The 21,296-nt window shown below is 34.1% G+C and overlaps 1 protein-coding gene across 2 annotated transcripts in view; it reads left to right on the top strand.

Moving 5' to 3' along the window:
- LOC145246679 (low-density lipoprotein receptor-related protein 6-like) overlaps window positions 1-17,166 on the top strand; it is a 166,729-nt gene extending 149,563 nt beyond the window's left edge. For both annotated transcript variants that reach the window (XM_080108393.1, XM_080108394.1), the window contains exons 19-21: window positions 4,880-4,942; window positions 12,289-12,388; window positions 16,926-17,166. In XM_080108393.1, coding sequence (XP_079964519.1) covers window positions 4,880-4,942; window positions 12,289-12,388; window positions 16,926-17,109 — 347 coding nt within the window. In that variant the 3' untranslated portion in view covers window positions 17,110-17,166. The remainder of the gene's footprint in view (window positions 1-4,879; window positions 4,943-12,288; window positions 12,389-16,925) is intronic.
- Window positions 17,167-21,296: the final 4,130 nt, after the last annotated feature.

Below are 21,296 nucleotides of genomic sequence, written 5' to 3'. Positions count from 1 at the left end.
TGAGATTACAGTTAGGATGTCTGCTGTGGAACGGGCTTGCCTAAATCCATATTGTTGGTCAGTCAGAAGTTTAGCATCTCTAAGGTGATGGACTAGAGCCTGGTTAATTATGGTCTCAAATATTTTGGTGAAAAGTGGGAGGAGGCTAATGGGGCGACAATTTCCTGGGTCAGTTCTTTCGCCAGAATTCTTGAAAACTGGCACTACAGAAGCAGTTTTCCAGCAGGCAGGAAAGCAAGATTCATTAAGGCATTTGTTGTAAAGTTTGGAGAGAACTGAAGCTACTTCGGCGGCGCACTTTTTTAATAGCACAGCCGGGATGAGATCAGGTCCACATGCTTTTGCAGTGTCAAGCTTTCTTATGATAGCATGCACCTGGGCAGGGGTGATTTTCAGATCATCTAGTGTGGCGTCTGTTTGCAAAGGAAAGTCAGGGAGGGCGTGGTTAGCAGAGTCCAGTGTGGAGTTGGAGGCAAACCGTCTGGCAAGCAAGTTAGCCTTCTCAGTTGCTGAGCAAACAACCTTATGATTGTTGGATAGTGGGGGAATTGTTGATTGCCCATTATTTACTACACTGTTGTAGATTTTCCAGAAGTCTCGGGTTCCTAATTTCTGTGCTTTGATGCGTTTTTTGGTGGTTTCAGTAAATTCCCTCTCAGCTGTCGCTATTTCTTTCTTACAGTTATTTCTGGCTTCTATGTACTTCTGTCTGTTTGAACTGGACTTATGTTGGTTAAATCTGCGGTATGCATGCTGCCTTTAAAATGTGAGTGATATCAGTTGTTGCAAAGTATACATCTATTGAGGTCGAGATATTAAGTGCAATTATCAGTTTATTAAATTATTCAGAATCAAGTTTAAGTAACAGATTTAAATTTAAAAGAGCGTCAAAAATATACAAAAAACAAAACAAAACAAAAACAAATTGAAAATGTCTAAAAATAATTAAAAACGTCTAGATATGTATAAAAGTGAGAAGGTGTGTGTGTGAGGACACTTCTCAACCTAAAAACTCGGCGAATTTTTTACCTACAAATTTGATATATAGGATATTCAGACATGTGGAAAACGTTTTAATCGGTTTTCATCCAGAAAATAGGGTTGCTTAGGGGATAAAATTGAAAAATTGTTATATCGCGGTGATTGGATTTTTATCTGTTTGTCAACTGCTTCATAAATGTGCATGTGTGAATGGTTCACATGAGATTCCTTATGTTAAGTATAAGTAGGGGAGAGTGTTTCGAATGTAGACTCCAAGCCCATGCATATGTCTGTCAGAGTCCTTACGGCAGAGTGAGAGATATCCAGGCATGTTAAAGTAGTTCGAGGGGATGGAGGAGTGTACGTTAGTCTCACTTAGTGCTAAGATATCCGGGGTGTTTGTTAGGAGAAATGCTTCAACATCATTTAAATTAGTTCTAAGCCCATGGATGTTCGTAAATGCGAGCCTCAAGGGAGAAGGCAGGTTGTTTTTGTTTGAGTTTTGGCCTGGTTTTAGCGTCATTTTTGAATGTACTGTCATTTTTATTTTTAAGAGTTTCAGTTTAGGTAAGGGGTGCTGAGCAAGTGGTTATGCAGAATACCAGACATGCAACGCAGGCAGATCATCAGCTGTCCCTCCATCTACTAGGGTTGTGGCCTCAGGATAGCTCACCGGGGATGAGTGCAGGGTCCCTTTCCATGCGCGACATGGCACTACAAACATCCCGACATTATACAACTGTTGATGGAGCAGCCCCTCTAAGTGCTACCAAAGAGTTAGGGCCCCTGTACTACCAGTCGGGAAGAGCAGCCAGGAACTGTCTATCTGGTACCCTCAACCCATCAGATGATGGTCAACCCAATTTGGTTGCACTGGCATTACGGTATTCAAGCACTTCCAAGTGCCCAGTATAACGAGTCCCCTGTGGAATTTCCACAGGTCCCGCTTGCATAGATTAATAGCAGAGGCGCCCAGCCTTGCCCGGTGGTAAAATATGCTGTAATACAATATTTTAATTTATTTAGATTTCGTATATTTATTATTATATTGTCAATTCTCTATTAATTATTGAATATTATATTGTACATAATGTATAGTAGTGATTTCAAAAGTTTAAAAAAATATGACTTGAGTGTCATTAGCTAGAATCGAAATCGAAACCAAAACTTATGAAGAATTCTTGGTAAAATTATTTATTACAAGATTCAAGCAAGCAAACAAGTAGAGACGCCCAAACGGTTCCAAGAGTTTTATAATTATATAGACTGTGGTTCCCTCCCCCTCGCCAATCTTTCATTAAAAACACCCGTCTAACTGAAACAACTGTCAATAATTTTCCTCACTCTTTATCTGTGCCTAAATCAAAACGAAACGTAGATTCCGTGAGCAAAGCTTCTTTCTTAGAAATGGACACCTGTGGAACTCTCTTCCATTTGCCTGTTTCCCACCTGACTACAATTTACAAGTCTTCAAGTCCAACATAAACAAATTCCTGATAAACCGCCCCCTTAAGTAAGACACTTTATGAAATCTCCATTACTAACGATTACTACGCTATTATCCCATTGATTACTGTACACACAATAACCCTTATCCCCGAGTGGCTTCCGGGCCTTGATAAGTGGTGACTACCATGTAAAAAAAAAGTCTGTTATATTGGATGTTTTTTTAAAATATGAGTGATATCAGTAGTTGTAAGTATACATCTATTGAGGTCGAGATATTAAGTGCAATTGTCAGTTTATTAAATTATTCAGAATCAAGTTTAAGTAACAGATTTAAAAGAGCGTCAAAAATATACAAAAAAACCCAAAAACAAATTGAAAATGTCTAAAAATAATTAAAAACGTCTAGATATGTATAAAAGTGAGAAGGTGTGTGTGTGAGGACACTTCTCAACCTAAAAACTCGGCGAATTTTTTACCTACAAATTTGATATATAGGATATTCAGACATGTGGAAAACGTTTTAATCGGTTTCCATCCAGAAAATAGGGTTGCTTAGGGGATAAAATTGAAAAATTGTTATATCACGGTGATTGGATTTTTATCTGTTTGTCAACTGCTTCACAAATGTGCATGTGTGAATGGTTCACATGAGAATCCTTTTGTTAAGTATTAGTAGGTTTGAAATACTTTTTAAATACGTGTCAAACTGGCCTAATGGTTATCGTACTTGACTCACTGTTTTTAGGTTTTGATTTCGATCTAAGTTCGAGTATTTATTTTTTTAATTCCAAGAACCGACCTGTTTAAAAAAAAACCCATAATACTCGCATACACATCTCTCAGTTTATGCATGGATTAAAATATCATATTTATGCATATTTTACGACCGGGCAATGACGTACGGCCTGCTACTATTTAAATAAAGATAAGCTAAAAACCTCATCATATTAAGGGGGGGGGGTATAGAAGAGGGTTGCGTTTCAAATGTTTTTGCAATGTTCGACTGTTGATTCTCCGATCCTGTTATCTCTGGAATGTTATTTTATATACCGGTACACTCCCTATAAAAGAAATCTGATTGATGGACCAAATAAATTGGAAGCTAATAACAATGAACAATACATTGAAAGATAACACTGGCGATTGTTTTTTGTTTAGAAAAAAAAAGAAGACTGGTATGTATAGAAGACGACTAAAAGAAAGAATACACAACCGCATAATTTAATGCAACAAATAAATATAAAGTGATCTGTGTAACACAGTACCACGGACCTGCTTCCCACCTGACTATAACATGGTCGTTCTCAAGTCCAACTTGAACAGGTTCTCGGTGGGCCGTTCTCTAAAATATATTTATTTATTCAATTTCGACCATCACTAATTATCACGGTACACATTATTCCTTATCCTTGAGTAGCATCCGGGCCTAGATAAGCAGTGACTATACCGATAAAAATAAAACAGACTTAAATTGGACACAGTATCGACAAATGAAAGCCTTAAAATTCTCTAGAACAGCCATTCTTAACCTTTCCTCCATCATTAACTCCTCAGCATTATCTATTTCAACATTTACCCCCTATTCCCATACAAAAAAAAAAAAAAAAAAAAAATCATAGATATCAGAAAGTGATAGAAAAAGCAAGAAGGTCAAAAAGCACTTTTTTTTTTATTGTTTAGAACTTTAGATTTTGTATTAAAAAAATTATATTATACATCCATATCACCAAAAAAAAAAAAAAAAAAAAATCAAATCTTTTCTAAATAGAAAATTATAAAGTTAATTTTTACAACAAAAATAATGACCAGAAACACTAAAAACAATGTCAGTGGGAACACTGCGGATTCATTGAGTCAATCAACTTGTTTATACTACAGAAAAGGCAATTGCAATAATGGTCTAAACCAGTCATTCTCAAACTTTCCTCTATCACTAATCTCTCGGCTTTATGTATTTCCCCATTTGCCCCGTATACCTCTGCTCCAGAACATGGAAATATAAACAAACACATCAAAAGAAAATCGAACAGAATTGATAGTCAACAAGAAAGAAAAGATCCGATGAATAATAGATCTCGAGATCCAAGTAGATTTGATTATGTTTCTGAATTTTTATGATGGAGAATGATAATTCGTATTATTTTGACAATTCAGACCACTATTCAGTGATATTTTCACAATATTCGGTCGATTTAACCACCGACCTTCTTCAGGTGTAGCTTGTCGAATTCAGGAATCTGCATGGAATTTCGAATAGAACCCTTTATTTAATCCATGAGGGTAACATACTCTCGTTCAGTCAGCCATGACATGGTAGAAATTGTGTTCTTCGTATCGCCCTTGCCGGAGATTAAACCTTCAACTTCCGGGAAAGTGTCTTTGAGCACGCAATTTTTGCCTCGTACTTTTTGTACAAATGATGCAGAATATCTTTTGCTTTTCTTTTCAGAAAATGACACGTTGTTGACTAAACAGTTACCGGTCCCAGCATCATCACAGAAATTAAGTGAAGGTAAACCAAAATATGTTTTTAATAAACTAGAATTTTGAGTCTTTCGAGTCCAAATTTTAATATATATTAAATTTAATATATATTAAATTTAATATATATTAAATTTTAATATATATTAAATTTAATATATATATTAAATTTTAATATATATTAAATTTAATATATATATTAAATTTTAATATATATTAAATTTAATATATATATTAAATTTTAATATATATTAAATTTAATATATATTAAATTTAATATATATTAAATTTTAATATATATTAAATTTAATATATATATTAAATTTTAATATATATTAAATTTTAATATATATATTAAATTTAATATATATTAAATTTAATATATATTAAATTTTAATATATATATTAAATTTAATATATATATTAAAATTTAATATATATATTAAAATTTAATATATATTAAAATTTAATATATATATTAAATTTAATATATATTAAAATTTAATATATATATTAAAATTTAATATATATTAAATTTAATATATATATTAAAATTTAATATACAAAAATATATGTTTGTCTGTCTGTCCAGACTTTCTAACTCTATCTCCTCCCAAACTAAAAGTCGCCGAGCTACGTTAGGGGCCTCAAATTATTGGATTTTTTTTTTACAGATTGTTCTTTTATGGATCTTTACCTGGTTTAAATAGTTTTTAAAAGGTCCACAATGGGTCCAAATTAAAAAAAAAATAGTTATACATTTTGTACATTCATCTTATCTTATTTTTAATTTTTAATTTTTAATCAGTTCATATGCGTATCACGTTGGTACGTCACCAGCTTTGAATGCTCTATTTTTACTTTCGGTTTTGATTCTAGCTGTTGGCACCCAAATACTTTTTTTTTTTTTGCTTTTGAAATCACGACGCTATAATAATATATGAAAAACTAAAATATCATATTAAAGCAGAATAAATTGTTTTGCACTATTCGTATTATTTGGATTATTTAAACAACTGTTCTCGTCTTGATTGTTAATTTCGCAACGTTTCATCCGATGTAACATCCGAGCTTTTCTACACTATCTTGTCAAACTCGGGAATCATTTTGTCGAATCCGGGAATCATTTTGTCAAACTAGAGAATCATTTTGTCGAACTAGAGAATCATTTTGTCGAACACGGGAATTGTTCTATCAATCTCATGAATTTTCACAGAATTTTGAATGGAACACTTCATTTAATCTACGAGGGTAGCGTGTTCTCGTTCCGCCAGCTATAACTGGGTAGATGTCCTAAATAATTCACAATTGTATTTTGAGTTGTTGCCCGCACTGGGGATTGAACCTTCATCGTTCAGAAGAGTGTCACTTACAACTGAATTTTACCAAGGACATTATCCACTACGATACGGGTCCTTGCAATAAAGATTCCCAAGTTCGACAAAATACACATGAAGAAGGTCGGAGGTTACATCGACCGAAACGTTGTGAAAATAACATTCAAGATGAGAACAGTAATCTGAAGAATCCAAATAATACGAATAATCAATCCTCATCTCAAAAATCCAGAAACATAACAGGACAAAAGGCAAGACGATTTGCTGTTGATTCATTATTCAAATTACTTCGGTTTTGATTTCTATCATATTGTACGTGATCTGAGCGTCACCACCACGAAACAAGGCCTGTTAACTGAAAAATGACGTCACGCATAGCAGGCAAAACTAGCAATATCTGTCAGGCAGACTGTCAATAATGGATGACAACATTTTTGAAAAAAAGTATGGAAGGACTTTTTAAAAAAATATATTGAAACTCAGTTTAAACTTATATTTGTTATTAAAACAAAAGACTGAAAAAAATTCTTATGTAAAAATTATGCTTTTACAGTTCTAAAAACTAAAAAAATAAAGTAAAATAAAATAAAATAAATAAATAACATACAATTTTCAACTTTCTCCGTATGTGAAAATCTAGGGATTTAACAGAGAAACCAACAAATGAAAAAAAAAAAAAAAAAAACCCGGTAAAAAATTCAAATACATAACAAATAAATATTACCAAAGGCAGAATAATTTACTCTTCTACCTACCTGGGTAAGTTTTGTCTGTTTTAACATATTTAAACACTTTTATTTGAACTAGTGTCGAGTTGGTAAGTTAAACCGACAACAATATGGCCTACTGTAAGATTTCCGGTTGTCTCAATTATTGCCTACTAGGTGCTACCTAAATGTGACGTCATAGATGAGTTACCCGGCCTTGTCTTGTTTTGTTTTATACGTTAAAAAAGATGACATAAAACTGGAATTTAATTTAATACTATTGACGGAAGAGTTGAAAAGAGGAAGACTTGAGCAACAAACAGAAACAGCTAGCCCTACTACCACTGATTCATATCAAAGTAAACACTTCCTATACTTTGAGAACCCTTAACTTCTAAAACTTCTGATTTTACTTTCCATTATTATTCTAATGGACAATTTTTCATAATTTTATTGATTCATACTGATTTACACACTCCTTAATAGCCCCTCCTTTTTTTTTAGATTCTCACAGTACCTGCAGTTTATCGCCCCAAACCAGCACTAATCGTCAGTGAAAGCAAGATTATTTTATTTCGGCCACAGCCGCCAGTGTCCGCAATTGTTCAGGGACGGCAGCGACCACCAACAACAAGCGAGGTTTACTTTTTTGCGAGGAGCGTAGGCTTCCATCGGGCAACGCTAGTTAACGGGTTATGCTAGTAAATTATAATTATGTATATACGTATATATCCTAATAAATAATATTAAGTTTAAATTAAATTACCCCCAAACATACACACAAAAAAAGATTGATCTAAGCAGACCCTCGTAAACACAACTTCTCCTAGAAAGGGACTAATAGTAAAAAGACCTCGGCTGCTAGACAGGAAATGTTGTTTGTATTTCAGTTCCTTTTTATTCGGTTTCTCTGTTTTGTGTGACCGTAAAGATTTGACACGAACACAAATGATAAATTATAACCCGGCGGTCGTCGTCTGCCTGTAACAATAAAACCCCGCTTTGTCTAACAGAAACTGTAATGTATACTTTTTAAATCAGATAATTCATATTGGCTCTTAAACAATTATAGTCGAGAACATTATTGTTTTCCTTCAATTTCACACGCACACACACACACACACACACGCACACGCACACACACACACACACACACACGCACGCACGCACGCACGCACGCACGCACACACACACACACACACACACACACGCACGCACGCACGCACGCACACACACACACACACACACACACACACACACACACACACACACACACACACACACACACACACACACACACACACACACACACACACACACACACACACACACACACACCAGCTTCCATTTATTTATAATCAGCAAGGTAAACAGTAAACATTTGCAACATGAAATGACTCGTTACATTATCTATTGGATCGTTCAATGGTTCTCAACCTTTTTTTAATCATGACTTTCTTTTCTTTTTAATGTATTTTGGTGAACCCTTATAGCTTATTTTATTTTTCAGTAATGTAAAGAAAACCAAAGAACATATATCAACAGTTTATCTTGAAGGAAGACTGAACCGATATTAACGTTACATGCATCATGGGGGTCCACATGGACCCCGGTTGAGAACTCTGGCGACACGAGTTGTCTACAAAGTCTTGTCTAGACAACATATTCTAATGCCCTTCTACAGAAAATAAGCAAACTGTTATATTGAACACTTAATTATTCCTATGATAAACAAATCAAATATTCATATTTAAAAAAATTAGAACGCCAAATAATATTATAGTATTTTTATTTATCAAATCGATAAAATCATTTATTTAATCTTTTTTGAGACTTGCGACGTCATATATCTTTTTCAAAGACATGCAAGATGACGGTGGTCCAGTGGTTTACGACACGGACTGAAGACCTGGGTGTTCCAAGTTCAAATCCTATTCATTCCATAAAAGTCAGTTTCATTTAGGATGTTGGCAATTTTCACGTGCAACCTCCCGTAATTCCCGATGTCTTTCTAGAAAGAATTTTGGATGCTTCTGTATTATGCAAAGGAAATTAAAATGTAATTGTAAAACAAATAGTACCTACATTATTGTCATGCCACAAATAGTAATATATCCAAAAATCACGGTAAACGATAAGGAAGAAAAATAATTACTAATTATTTTCGATAAAGCTATTATGTAGAATAAATTTTGTCCGACATTTTAAATTACATTCGTCACATGACGTAAGCAACAAACTTAATTATCTCCCCTCTCAATTTATCTCTCTCTCTCTCTCTCTCTCTTTTTTAGTAAAGCGTAATATAGTGATTTCGCTCCCGTTCACAAATTTCTATTTTCGTTCTACCTTACCCATTTTCGTAATTTTTGGATATGTTACTATTTGAGATCTGGCATTTGTTTCACTTAAAATTCAATATATTTCGTTTGCATAATACAAGAACGCCGAATTATGTCTCGAAAAATATCGGTGAAACCAATGCCAACATTAGAACCATCGGATTCATATAATGGTAATTTAAAGAATTTCTCTTTTTTAAAATTTATCTCTTCATTTTTCTGATATTATGGTATAATTCTTTTTCAATAATGTGATCAGTATCTTCTATAATAAAGCCAGCCACACAAAACGCATCGGATTAACAGCACTCATCAACAAATACAGACGTATATTTTGATGTATCGACGGGTGGGCTACCCCTCGCGGTTAATACCAACAGAATGAAGAGAAATGACGTTGAAAGTCTCAGAAAAATTAGAATAAATGATTTTATTCATCTACTAGCTGGGCCTCCGATGTTGCCCGGTCCTAAAATACGCTTAAATACGATATTTTAATTTATGCATGTTTCGTATTTATTATTATAGAGCCAATTCTCTATCGATTATAATATTATATTGTATCCAATACATAGCAGATTTTAAAACATATGATTTAGGTGTCACCAGCTAGACTAGAAACCAAAAACTATAGCGCTCCAACCTTAGTTGTTACCATTTGAGTTCTCGTCAGTTGGTGGATAAGAAATAATTAAAAATCAATCGACTTTAACGTATAAATGTCTATTTATTAATACATACAAATAACACGTTTAGTCGACTTAGGCCTGCCAAGTTAATTTTTTTTTATTATAACCCCTTAAAATCTATTTTAATGACTCAAACACCATAAAGCAATAGTCATAAAAAATGCAATTATTTGACCCGCTCTGTGACCTTGCGTCTCGTTAGAGATGCACTTTGAAAAAATGGAGACAGACAGCCACACAGATATCGTGAGTTTTATAAATCAGATTAAAACATTCCCTATCATTATTTAATGTTTTAACTTCTTTTAATATCTTTAAGAAATATTTTTTCTATGATGTAACCAATTTCTTGTATTTATTTTGTTTGGATTTAGTTAATCAAGAATTGAAAAATAAAAAATGACTCAGTTCAGCATTTGCCCCCCCCCTTTAGCCCAAAAGTCCCCAGGGGACCTCAAATCCTGGGGAAAATGACCAAACCATACAGTTTTAGGCCTTAACATATGTAAATTTGAGTTCTGCACCATTAAAAAAAAAAGAAAAGAAAAAGAAATGACTAAGTCCATCATTTGCCCCTCCCCCATTTAGTCCCAAAAGTCCCCAAGGTCTTAACATATTTAAATTTGAGTTCAGCACCATACAAAACTGCTAAATAGACATACACAGAAAATTCTGGACAAATATGGTAAAATAGTCCCAAAAATAGAGTATTTTTATTAGCCTTAAAAGAACCTCTGGGGCACACTTAAGTGTTATCGCGAAGTATAGACAAACAAAATTATATAGGAATCAGTTACAACTTTTCAGAAAGTTTCATAAACAAACAAAATTATATAGAAATCAGTTAAAGAAAGTTTTATAAAAATCCAAGGCATCGATTTTTTTTTAAATAAGCATAAAAGTGTCAATTTTAGATATTTTAACACGAAAGGCACTCCTAGGGGGGTAACGGGAGTTCTTCTTTTTTACTCATATCATGTTTAATGTTTGTGCTAAATTTCAAAATTTCAAAAAAAATTCCAAGGCGTAGTTATTGAGGAAAGTGCGGACAGAAGAACGGACGAACGGACAAGGGTGAATTTACAGGTCCACTCTCCTTTTGTCGGGGGACCAATAAGCAATTTTTCCTATAATAAACTAATTGCATTGTGTGTGTGTATATATATATATATATATATATATATATATATATATATATATATATATATATATATATATATATATATATATAATGTGCGGAAGTCTCTCGAGAGATCTTTCAGCTATCATCTCATCAGGAGAAAATCGATAGCGTAATAATAATAATAATAATACTATGTCGAAAGTGTGTCGGCAGAAAGAAATATATAACGCATTGTTTCTCTTTGGGGAACTGCGAATCTTTTCTCCCGTTTTTTCCCCTCGTTTAGCCATTATTTTAATCGTTTTTTAAACGTTAATAAACTTTATTTTAGTGTCCCCGTAATTTTTGGCACATTCAATATTTCCCCATCAGAACTCTTTACTTTCGACATAGGGTTATTTTTACGCTATCGATTTTCTCCTGATGAGATGATAGCTGAAAGAGCTCTCGAGAGACTTCCGCCCATTATATTTAAAACTTTATTTAAATTCTGTACCTCTAAACATTTATTTAAATATATATAATTTAATTAGTTGGAATTCATTATTGAGATGAGTATTTTTTATTAATTTATTCATTACGGATTATTATCGTAATCTTTTTTAATTGTTGTTTCACGACGTTTCGCCTAACTATTCCTCTGGCCTTCGTCAAATAGTAACCGCGACGGGAATCTCTTACCTGCATCCTCAACAATTACTGCCTTCCATAGTTACGTGGTTACTACGTGACGAAGGCCAAAGGAATAGTTATTCGAAACGTCGTGAAACAGCAACTAAAAAGATGAGGATAATAGTCTACAATAAATAAATTAATAATTGCATCATATGCGGGAGTATCACCATCTGCATCATACTCATCGAAATTAGTTCCTCCCAACGGTCATGCATGACTACTTTATATCGAGCTACAACAAATAATTTCCATTAAAAAATAACACTTTAAATCTACTTCTTCGAATGTTAGCCACTGAATTACCCCCAAACGCCTCTATCAAGATCTAGCACATATGCAACTGCTGCAATGTTGCACCCTTGTACTTGTTCTACAAGTATTCCAATTGAATGTGCTCCGATGAACTCGCGGCACTTGTGCCTCTTCAACAACGGATAACGTTGTTTTGTTTTTGTCTTCAATTTTGCTGTTGCTTGTTTTTATATTAGCCTTTGTACTTTGTAGGCCTTCTTTCTTCATCGTATTCTGGCACAGTGGCTGCGATTTGTATCGTCTCGATTCTGCTTATCGGAGGAACCATTTTTGGCGGCTTGATTTTCAAAAAGTAAGTGATTTTCTGCTACATAGAAATGGTAATATTTTGGAGGAGTTTGAAGAAGAGAAGAGAAATTACGAATGAACTAAAAATCATGGTCTAAAGACATCTTTAATATAAATCTCCCCTGTCTGTTTAAATGTATGTATGTATATATGTATGTATGTATGTATGTATGTATGCTTAAAAATTTCGACATAGGCAATGGATTTTCACGAGATCGGTATCATTTTGAACTTGATCCTTCGGACGACAAATATCGAAAAATTGGCCCAAAACATTAATTCCTTCACTCTCAACTGGGCACTTTTCTAAAGGGAATGGTCGCTTTTTCCACCGATATTTTTGAAAGTCATCATCCCCTCTTTTCGATTGAATAGACTTAATTTAAACCTTGGCCACTTCCGGTTTGGCGATGGACGCAACGGCAAAGACATTTCGTTTTTTTTCACGTTCTTTTCCTCCTTCGTGGTACAGGTTCGATCCTGCTTGTCTCCTACTTGTTTTTTTTTTTGCTTAACAAACACTTCCAAACTTCCGGGCAACACTGGGCACTCAGGCAAATAAGGAATAAAGGGAAATCACAAATAATGAAACGCAAATTCATCTGTGAAGGTCATAGAAAGAGGTGAAAAATACTAGAAATATGGGGAGACCTGTTGTCACTCAGACTCCAGGCAACACCACGGGTTGTTCTCCAAGAGAAATTTTTGGTGCTCGCTTGTGTGAAAACTCCGAGTGAATGAATAATAATACTGTTTTGTCTTTAGATCCCATTTTTAGTTTATTCCCGATTATTCCCGAATATTGCTGAATAGGGCTATTCTCAAATAGGTCTCCAGAAGATGCCCAGAGACAATCTGTTGAAGCACAAAACCGCATGTCATTATCTCCCGAAATAGAAGATTGCCTACTGGTATACCTCTATAGAAGCGACTGTCATCTGACTCTAAATTTGCAAATAGAAAATTGATTGAAGATGTTGAGCATGTAGAAAAAATAAAACTTTGATGGGAAAGATACCACATTTAGCAAATGCCTAACCAGGATTCCCCCCCCCCCCAATTGAGATTTGTTTTAAATAAAAAATAAAAAGAAACCTCCTTACAATCTTAAGACTCAACATAATACTTCCTGTAATGGTTGCCGTAACTTATTTGTTGCACAATCTACAACTGCATTTTTCCTGAACTGGAATTGCTTGAGCCGTAGAGTTTCCCTTGGCCCCAAAGCCAACAAAATGTAGGCCATTGTAGAGATGACGTGTTCTCTGTCGACTGAGGTATATCTCTGATCCTGTACAGTTCTAGGAGGTTTACCTTTTCAGGCGTTTCGCTCTCCTTTTGAGAAGAGGTTAGTTTATTGCTCATCGCCTGAAGAACCCTTACCAAGGAATGCTGACGAGACTGAACAGCATTTTTTTTTGCAGGCCAGAGTGCTCTACCTCTAGATCACTTGCTTTTCAAATTCCACTTTCCTATCCTTGTGTCACATCGTCCCGCCGTGAAACTATCCCCAGTGGAGGTGTTTATTTTTATGTGTTCGTTTTTTTGTAAATATTTGAGCATATCTGGACTTGTACAAAAGAAAATTAAAACGCATAATATATAATGAGCTTCACACACACACACACACACACACACACACACACACACACACACACACACACACACACACACACACACAAGTACGGGCAGAAACAATTGTTTGCTCTAATGAACAATAAAATAATTTTATGAACATAATGAAATTTTGTTCGCTGTAATGACAAGACAGTTAAAAAAACTAAGTATATATATATATATATATATATATATATATATATATATATATATATATATATATAAGGGGATCAAAGGAAGAAGTATATAAGGTTTAAATGGAAACTTATCGATATAAAAAACAAACTGGAAATGTAGGTGGATCTTAGATACAAGAGGAAAAATATTGATAATAGTAAAATATCTGAAGTCCTACCTAACTAATATTCCTGGTGAACCAAGTGCAAAAGCAATCCAGACAATTGCACTTTAAGGGAACAGTGAGGATACTAAAAAGAGCTCTCGGTTGATTTCAATAAAACGCAGGATTCCAACTGGTTTGGCTGTCCCATACCCAACATTACAATCTTCAAAGGAAAAAAAAATGCATATAGATTTATTGATCAGTTTGGACAGGAACTTTTCCATTGGCAAGTGCATCAATGGCTTTGCTGAGCTCATTAAGCGTGAATTCAGAGTCAAGCTCTTCGAGGACGGGCAGGTCATCGGCGTTGTCCAAAGCCTTATGGGAAACAGAGTTCACGCTGGAGTATGTATTCAAATGATACTCAACCCATATCCCTATTTGCTTGTACTTGTCTAATAGGGCTGTGGCAACAGCATATTCTTTTCATTGTTTTGACTCTTGAGTATATATCCGTTAATAACTTATGTGTTTTTATATAGACTGATGTGGTTATCGGTTGATTGATTGTGTCTTACTGTGTCTGATATATATATATATACTTGAGTCAAAAGAATTAAAAGAATGTTCCGTTGTCACAGCCCTGGTGATTACCTCATCACACTTGGATTTCACTGGCTCAGTTTTCTTAGTTCGCTTGCCTGTTGCTTGCTTGATGACTTTATGCATGCCCCTGATGCTGCCGGACCAGAAGGCTACCTGGATTCTGTTTTACACGCGCATCCAATAGTCGTTGGCACAGTAGCGCGTGGTTTGTTGAGCATTGATGATTGCTTCTCTCAGGGACTGGAGATTCTCCTGGCTGGGGTCACTCTTGTACTTTTTCAGTGCATCTCCTTTCGCTTTGATGACTGGCCCAAGGGTGGGGACACAATCCTCGAACTAGTTCATGCTATTTAATTCTTCTTTTTTTTTTTAATCGTAAGTGGCGACCGCAAATGCTGTAGATGCTGGTGTGAAGGGAGTTCCATCTGTCACCTATACCTTGCATTAGGTTATTGGTGAGAGCCTTCTGTAGGAGCTTGATGAATTTGGAATTTTTCTCTGAGTTAGTAGTTTGACTAGCTTTAATTATTGGTTGGCAGTTCTTCTTGGAGTAGCGGAGTCTTTTGGGAGTTATTTTCATTCGTGCCACAGCAAGGGAATGGCCAGTGTCACAATCGGCGCTGCGGAAAAAAAAAAAAACTTTGGTGTTGCAGACGTTGTTTATAGTGTCCGTTCTTGAAATGATCAGTCGTAGCATGTTATGATTAAATCAAGTGGAGTCACTCGGATGAGCAGTTTGATGCTGAAAGATCAGAAATCTTCGGTGAACGCCTCCTTTAACCAACGAACTAAAGAATGTATATTATTATGATTAAATGTAATCATTCTTTCAATCTTCGTTTTCCACATGCAAATACTGGGCTTCTTGTTTACATTTGAAACTGTCGGTACCTATGATGTTCGGATTTTCAGTAACACATATATGAATAAATATTATGCTTTTTCTTTAAAATTTTTCTTAACAATCGAGCACTTTTCAAGCGTTCTTTTCACTAAACTTATACACGCACGCACAAACATGTATATGTATATATATTTTATGTTTTATAGAGGGAATTAGACAGGAAGTCTAAAAGAGCAAACTTTAATTTAATGTATTAATACTTTAAAGGAACATTACTCATAGTACTGCAGATATATAACAAGCTCAATAGGTATATTCATAATAGAGCTATATTAATACTGAGGATAAAGATTAATAATTGTAAATTACGAATCAGTTTCAAAAGGAGAAGCAAAACAAAATCTAAATCAAATTGATTTTTTGTTTCTCTGTTTGAAACTGATTCATAATTTACAATTATTAATCTTTATCCTCGTTCTATCTATCTATCTATCTATCTATCTATCTATCTCTCTTATTCTTTCTCTCTCTCTCTCTCTCTCTCTCTCTCTCTCTCTCTCTATATATATATATATATATATATATATATATATATCAAAGAATGAGAGTCCAATATAGAAAGTTTGTTTTAATTTGAATAAAATAAAATACGCATCACGTGCGCTTGAAACCAAATCACAACGTAATATTAGGAAAATAAACAAATATTTTACTTGTTTGAAATTTATAACATAAATATATTTCGGGGGTAGACTCCATCTTCAGTGTGTTTTTTCCCCTTTTCTTCTTCCCTGACATGTTGTAAATTTGGAGAAAGAAGTCTGTTTGTATAGAGCCGCGCGTTGTATCTGGCGGTTGTATTTTGAAATGTTTGAACTGTGCGTAGGTAACGCGAGAATAACGCCAAGAATGTTTATTTTCCTAATATTACCTTGTGATTTGGTTTTAAGCGCACTTGCTGCGTATTATATATATATATATATATATATATATATATATATATATATATATATAAGTTTAAGCGATGTTTGAAATCAGTAAGGTAAAGGTTTCATTTTTTATATTGTTTAAAAATAAATATGGCCACAATAAAATTTTATAACCACCCAAAATATTTCAATTATTATAATGATGTAATGTGCTTCTGCTATCAATTCTTTCTTTTCACATACACATTCATTTCTTCTCCAGACGCCAACAAGAGAGAAATCCTCATCAAATTCTGAACAACGAAGAAGGTGACAAGGCAGACGCCATTTATCGCATCTCGTATACCGACTCTTCGGCGGAGGCCGTCGACATAGGAATGGAGAATCCGTTACTGCCTCATTACGGCACCAACACAGACAGAAGAGTTCATACCAACAACAGTTGAAAGAAAAAAAAAAAAGAAAAAAAAAGACACCCGTGATTTGCACTAGTTTTTTTCATTCTCACATTAAACTCTTAAACGAAAATCTCCATAGCAATAACTTGGCAGTGTCTGTACGTTTTGACGATGTCATGTTTTGTAATATTGCAATGAAATTCTTATATATTGGGACAGCATCCGAGAAAACAACACGGTGAAAATGATAACGGAAAGGAAAAAAAAATGGAGATTTTGTGGAAATTTTATTTTGCGTTTCATTTCATTCTTTATTTAGATATTGCATTTATACAAACACACATGTTGATGCTTTGGTTGCATAGTAACTGGAAGGATGGCTTATAAAATGATTTATTTTTTTTAAAAACATTTCTTATGTATATGTTTCAACGTTTGAAGAAATCTATTAATACAATTATATATATATATATATATATATATATATATATATATATATATATAATACACACACACATATATAATACACACATATATATGCACACATATATATAATGCACATATATAATATATATATAATACATATATATAATATATATATATATATTATATATATATAATATATATAATACATATATATAATATATATAATAAATATAATACATATATAATATATATATAATATATGTAATACATATGTATAATGCATATATATATAAAATATATAATATATAATGCATACATATATATATATATATGCTCTGTGCTGATGAAGAGACTTAATATAAATAAAACCCATATCGTCTCAGAAACGATCGTACACAGAACTGTTGTTTATGTTTATTTTTTGGAATGTATGCAAATGAATACGCCGTAATTTTGTTTAAAACACACACACATATGCTTCTTTCTATTGATAACTACAAGAAACCTTCTCAATCACCGAATGCTATGCCTATTGATATATCTATATGTACCCCGTTCAAACTCCTAGAATTATCGTTCACAGACAACACGAGTCGGAACAAATACATTGAGGTAATTGCCAAGGCTGCTGCGAAAAAGGTGGGTTCTACTGTACTAGAAGGTTACTCACACCTGAGAGTATCCTGTACCTCTACAAAACCGTTATTCATCTGTGCATGGAGTATTGTTGCCACATCTGGTCTAGTGCCTCTACCACTAGTCACCCGCTCCTAGAAAGGGTCCAGAAACGAGGAGCCAACCTGATAGGTCATGCACAAGCAACCAAACTCCAACCTTTTTTCATATCGCCGATATGCCTGTATTTTAATGGAAGCCGCTCTGATGAATTCCAAGCTCTTGTACCCCCAGTACGTAGATACACACAACACACCCGACAAGCGGCAAAATCTCACCCCCATACACTGTAAAGATCCCTAGTGCCGTTAAGCCTTCAGCTCAAATTATTTCTCCCGTCGAACTATTAAACTTTGGAATTCTCTCTCGAGACCCTGCTTCTCTGACTGTACTGAAATGCAGAAGTTCAAGTGTAATGAGTACACACATCTCGCTGCTCAACTCCCTACATAATATTCCTGTAAATTTTTTGCCAAATAATATCCTCTTACGTCAAATTGACATTGTGCCTTACTTGGGGAAAATATCAATCTATATATCTATAAAGTGAAATTGTTGTCTGTGTGTGTGTCTGTGTCTGTACATTTCCCTACCAAATTACTAAACCAATTTTCAGTCTACAGACTCGAGGTTTGACATAAGGGATATTTTTTTAAAATTTGGCATAAGGGATATTTTTTAAAAATCGGTTTTCGGCTAGAAATTTGTCTGTCAAGGGGATCAAAGTTTATCGATTTGACCTTTAAAAACTCTACCAAACTTCTTCGCTAATTTTGGGTCTAAACACTTGAAATATAGGTTACTTGGACATGGATCAAACTTTTTATTTGATTTGAAACCAAAACAATAAGTGTTAAGGGGTCAAAATTGGGATCAAAGTTTAAAAATTGACTCTGTGGTGTCTACCAAATTACTCAGCCAATTTTTGGTCTCAACATTTGAAATTTTACATAAAGTGTATTCAGATATAGGGCAAGGTTTTAATCGGTTTTTGCCCGAACAGTTGTGCTGCCAAGTAGTTAGAGTTCAAAAGAATTCACCTTTGCGGTCTCTAGCAAACTATTCAGCCAATTTTGGGTCTAAACATTTGAAATTTTACATGAAGGGTATTCAGACATGCAGCAAGCTTTTAATCAGTTTTGGACCGAAAATTTGGCTGCCAAGAGGTTAAAGTTGAAAGAGTTGACCCTTGCAGACTCTACCAAACTTCTCCGTCAATTTTTGGTCTAAACACTTGAAATTTTAAATGTAGGTTATCCCGACATGAGTCAAACCTTTTAATATATATATATATATATATAAAGATATGAACAGTACATAGGGGTCGAACAAAGCCGGTCTGAACAGCTTAAATAACACGGAGTGTTTTTGCTTGATAAGACGTTATTTTTTTCTTCAGTTTTATTAATTTGTAAAAGAAAAGAAAAACAAGTTTTATCGAATCTTATCGAGCATAAATAGTTTGTTTTATATAAAATTACCCGCCATGAAAATGAGGATAGAACAGAGACTCAAGCAAGGACTCTTCTTTGGGAAAGAAGTCGCAAGAAAACCCGCCTCGAAACCTAATAAGGAACGCCGTTTTCTTTTAAAAAGTGGGAAGTAAATGTTATCAAAAAAACTTCCCACGAAGGTCATAATATTGTTAATCAAAAAATAGTATGCATATTTGTTTTGTTCTTTGGTAAAAAAAAAAAAAAATACTACGAATTACATTTTTCTGTTCGCTTTTAATTTAATAATTATAAAGAAACCAGCGCGCAGAGGCGGGGAAGGTGCGCCTGGCTTTGTCTGGTCGTAAAATACGCTTAAATATGATATTTTAATTTGTTCAGATTTCGTATATATTATTATAGAGTCGTGATTTCAAAAGTAAAAAAAAAACAAAAACAAAAACGTATTTGGGTGCCATCAGCTAGAATCGAAGCAAAAAGCAAAGCTGTAGTATTCTAGATAGGTAACGTTACCACTGTACTAATGTGACACGCATATGAACCTATTTACAAATAAATTAAGATACATGTACAAAATGTATAACGATTTTTTCAATTTTGACCCCTTTTGACCTTTTAAATCTATTTTAATCGGCCAAAGACCCATAAAAGAACGGTTCATAAAAAAATCTAATCATTTTAGGCCCATAGCTCCGCTCTGTGACTTTTAGTTTCGGAGGAGATAGAGTTTGAAAATATGGAGACAGACAGACAGGCAGACATATAGCCTTTTATATATTAGATTATATTGTAGAAAGCTATTTTATCTAAATACTCATCTGAGGTTCAATCTATGCACATCGCCGAACTTTCACAAAAAGCATTCGTCTAGCTACAAACATTATAAACTTTCTCTCACCCCACCCACTCTGTATCTGTGCCTAAATCTAAACGCAAATTCCATAAAGAAAGTTTCTTTCCTAGAATTGCCTGCCCGTGGAACTCGGTACTGCTGGCCTGCTTTTCAACTGACTACAACATGGTTGTCTTGTAAGTCCAATGTAAACAAGTTCTTATAAAACCGACTACTTTAATAATCAAATTCTTCCCAATTTCCACCACAATAGATCACTACGCTGCTGTCTCAGGGACCACGGTACATTCATTAGCCCTTATTCTCGAGTGGCCTTCGGGCCTTGATAAATGGTGACTCCCTTATATACACATATAAAAAAAAAAACTTAAAAGAAATTAGTTGAATTTTGTTAAGAAACCTTTCAATGCGTGGGCCGTTTTATTCCGGTGGCCCATTTTATACCGGTGATCCATTGTGTTAAACAGGTCCATTGAGGCCGTTCTATTTATACCTTAATTCTCTTCTAAAAATGTACATTTGTTTTTTTAATTGACAAGTGAGAACTAAATGTTAGTTGCTTCCTCCGAAGCTCATAATACATATTGTTGTTAAGCAGGAACATTATTCTGTTTATATTTGTCTGTTGTATATTTTATTGTTTACTGAAAAGGGGAAAGTAAATATTATTGAGGAAGAGTTTATCCTTATGCCATCTACACCCCGTGCCAGAATTATATGCAAATCGATATTTTTTTTCTAACTCCGGTAGTTTTCAATGAAAATTCGTGAAACTTCGCACGTTATACGGCAACACTAACGCATGCGCAGATATAAAATTTTACGCT

The sequence above is a fragment of the Euprymna scolopes genome, chromosome 24, assembly GCF_053919585.1.
Source record: "Euprymna scolopes isolate OS-2025 chromosome 24, ASM5391958v1, whole genome shotgun sequence".
Lineage (NCBI taxonomy): Eukaryota > Metazoa > Mollusca > Cephalopoda > Sepiida > Sepiolidae > Euprymna > Euprymna scolopes.
This window is presented reverse-complemented; position numbering and strand designations above follow the sequence as displayed.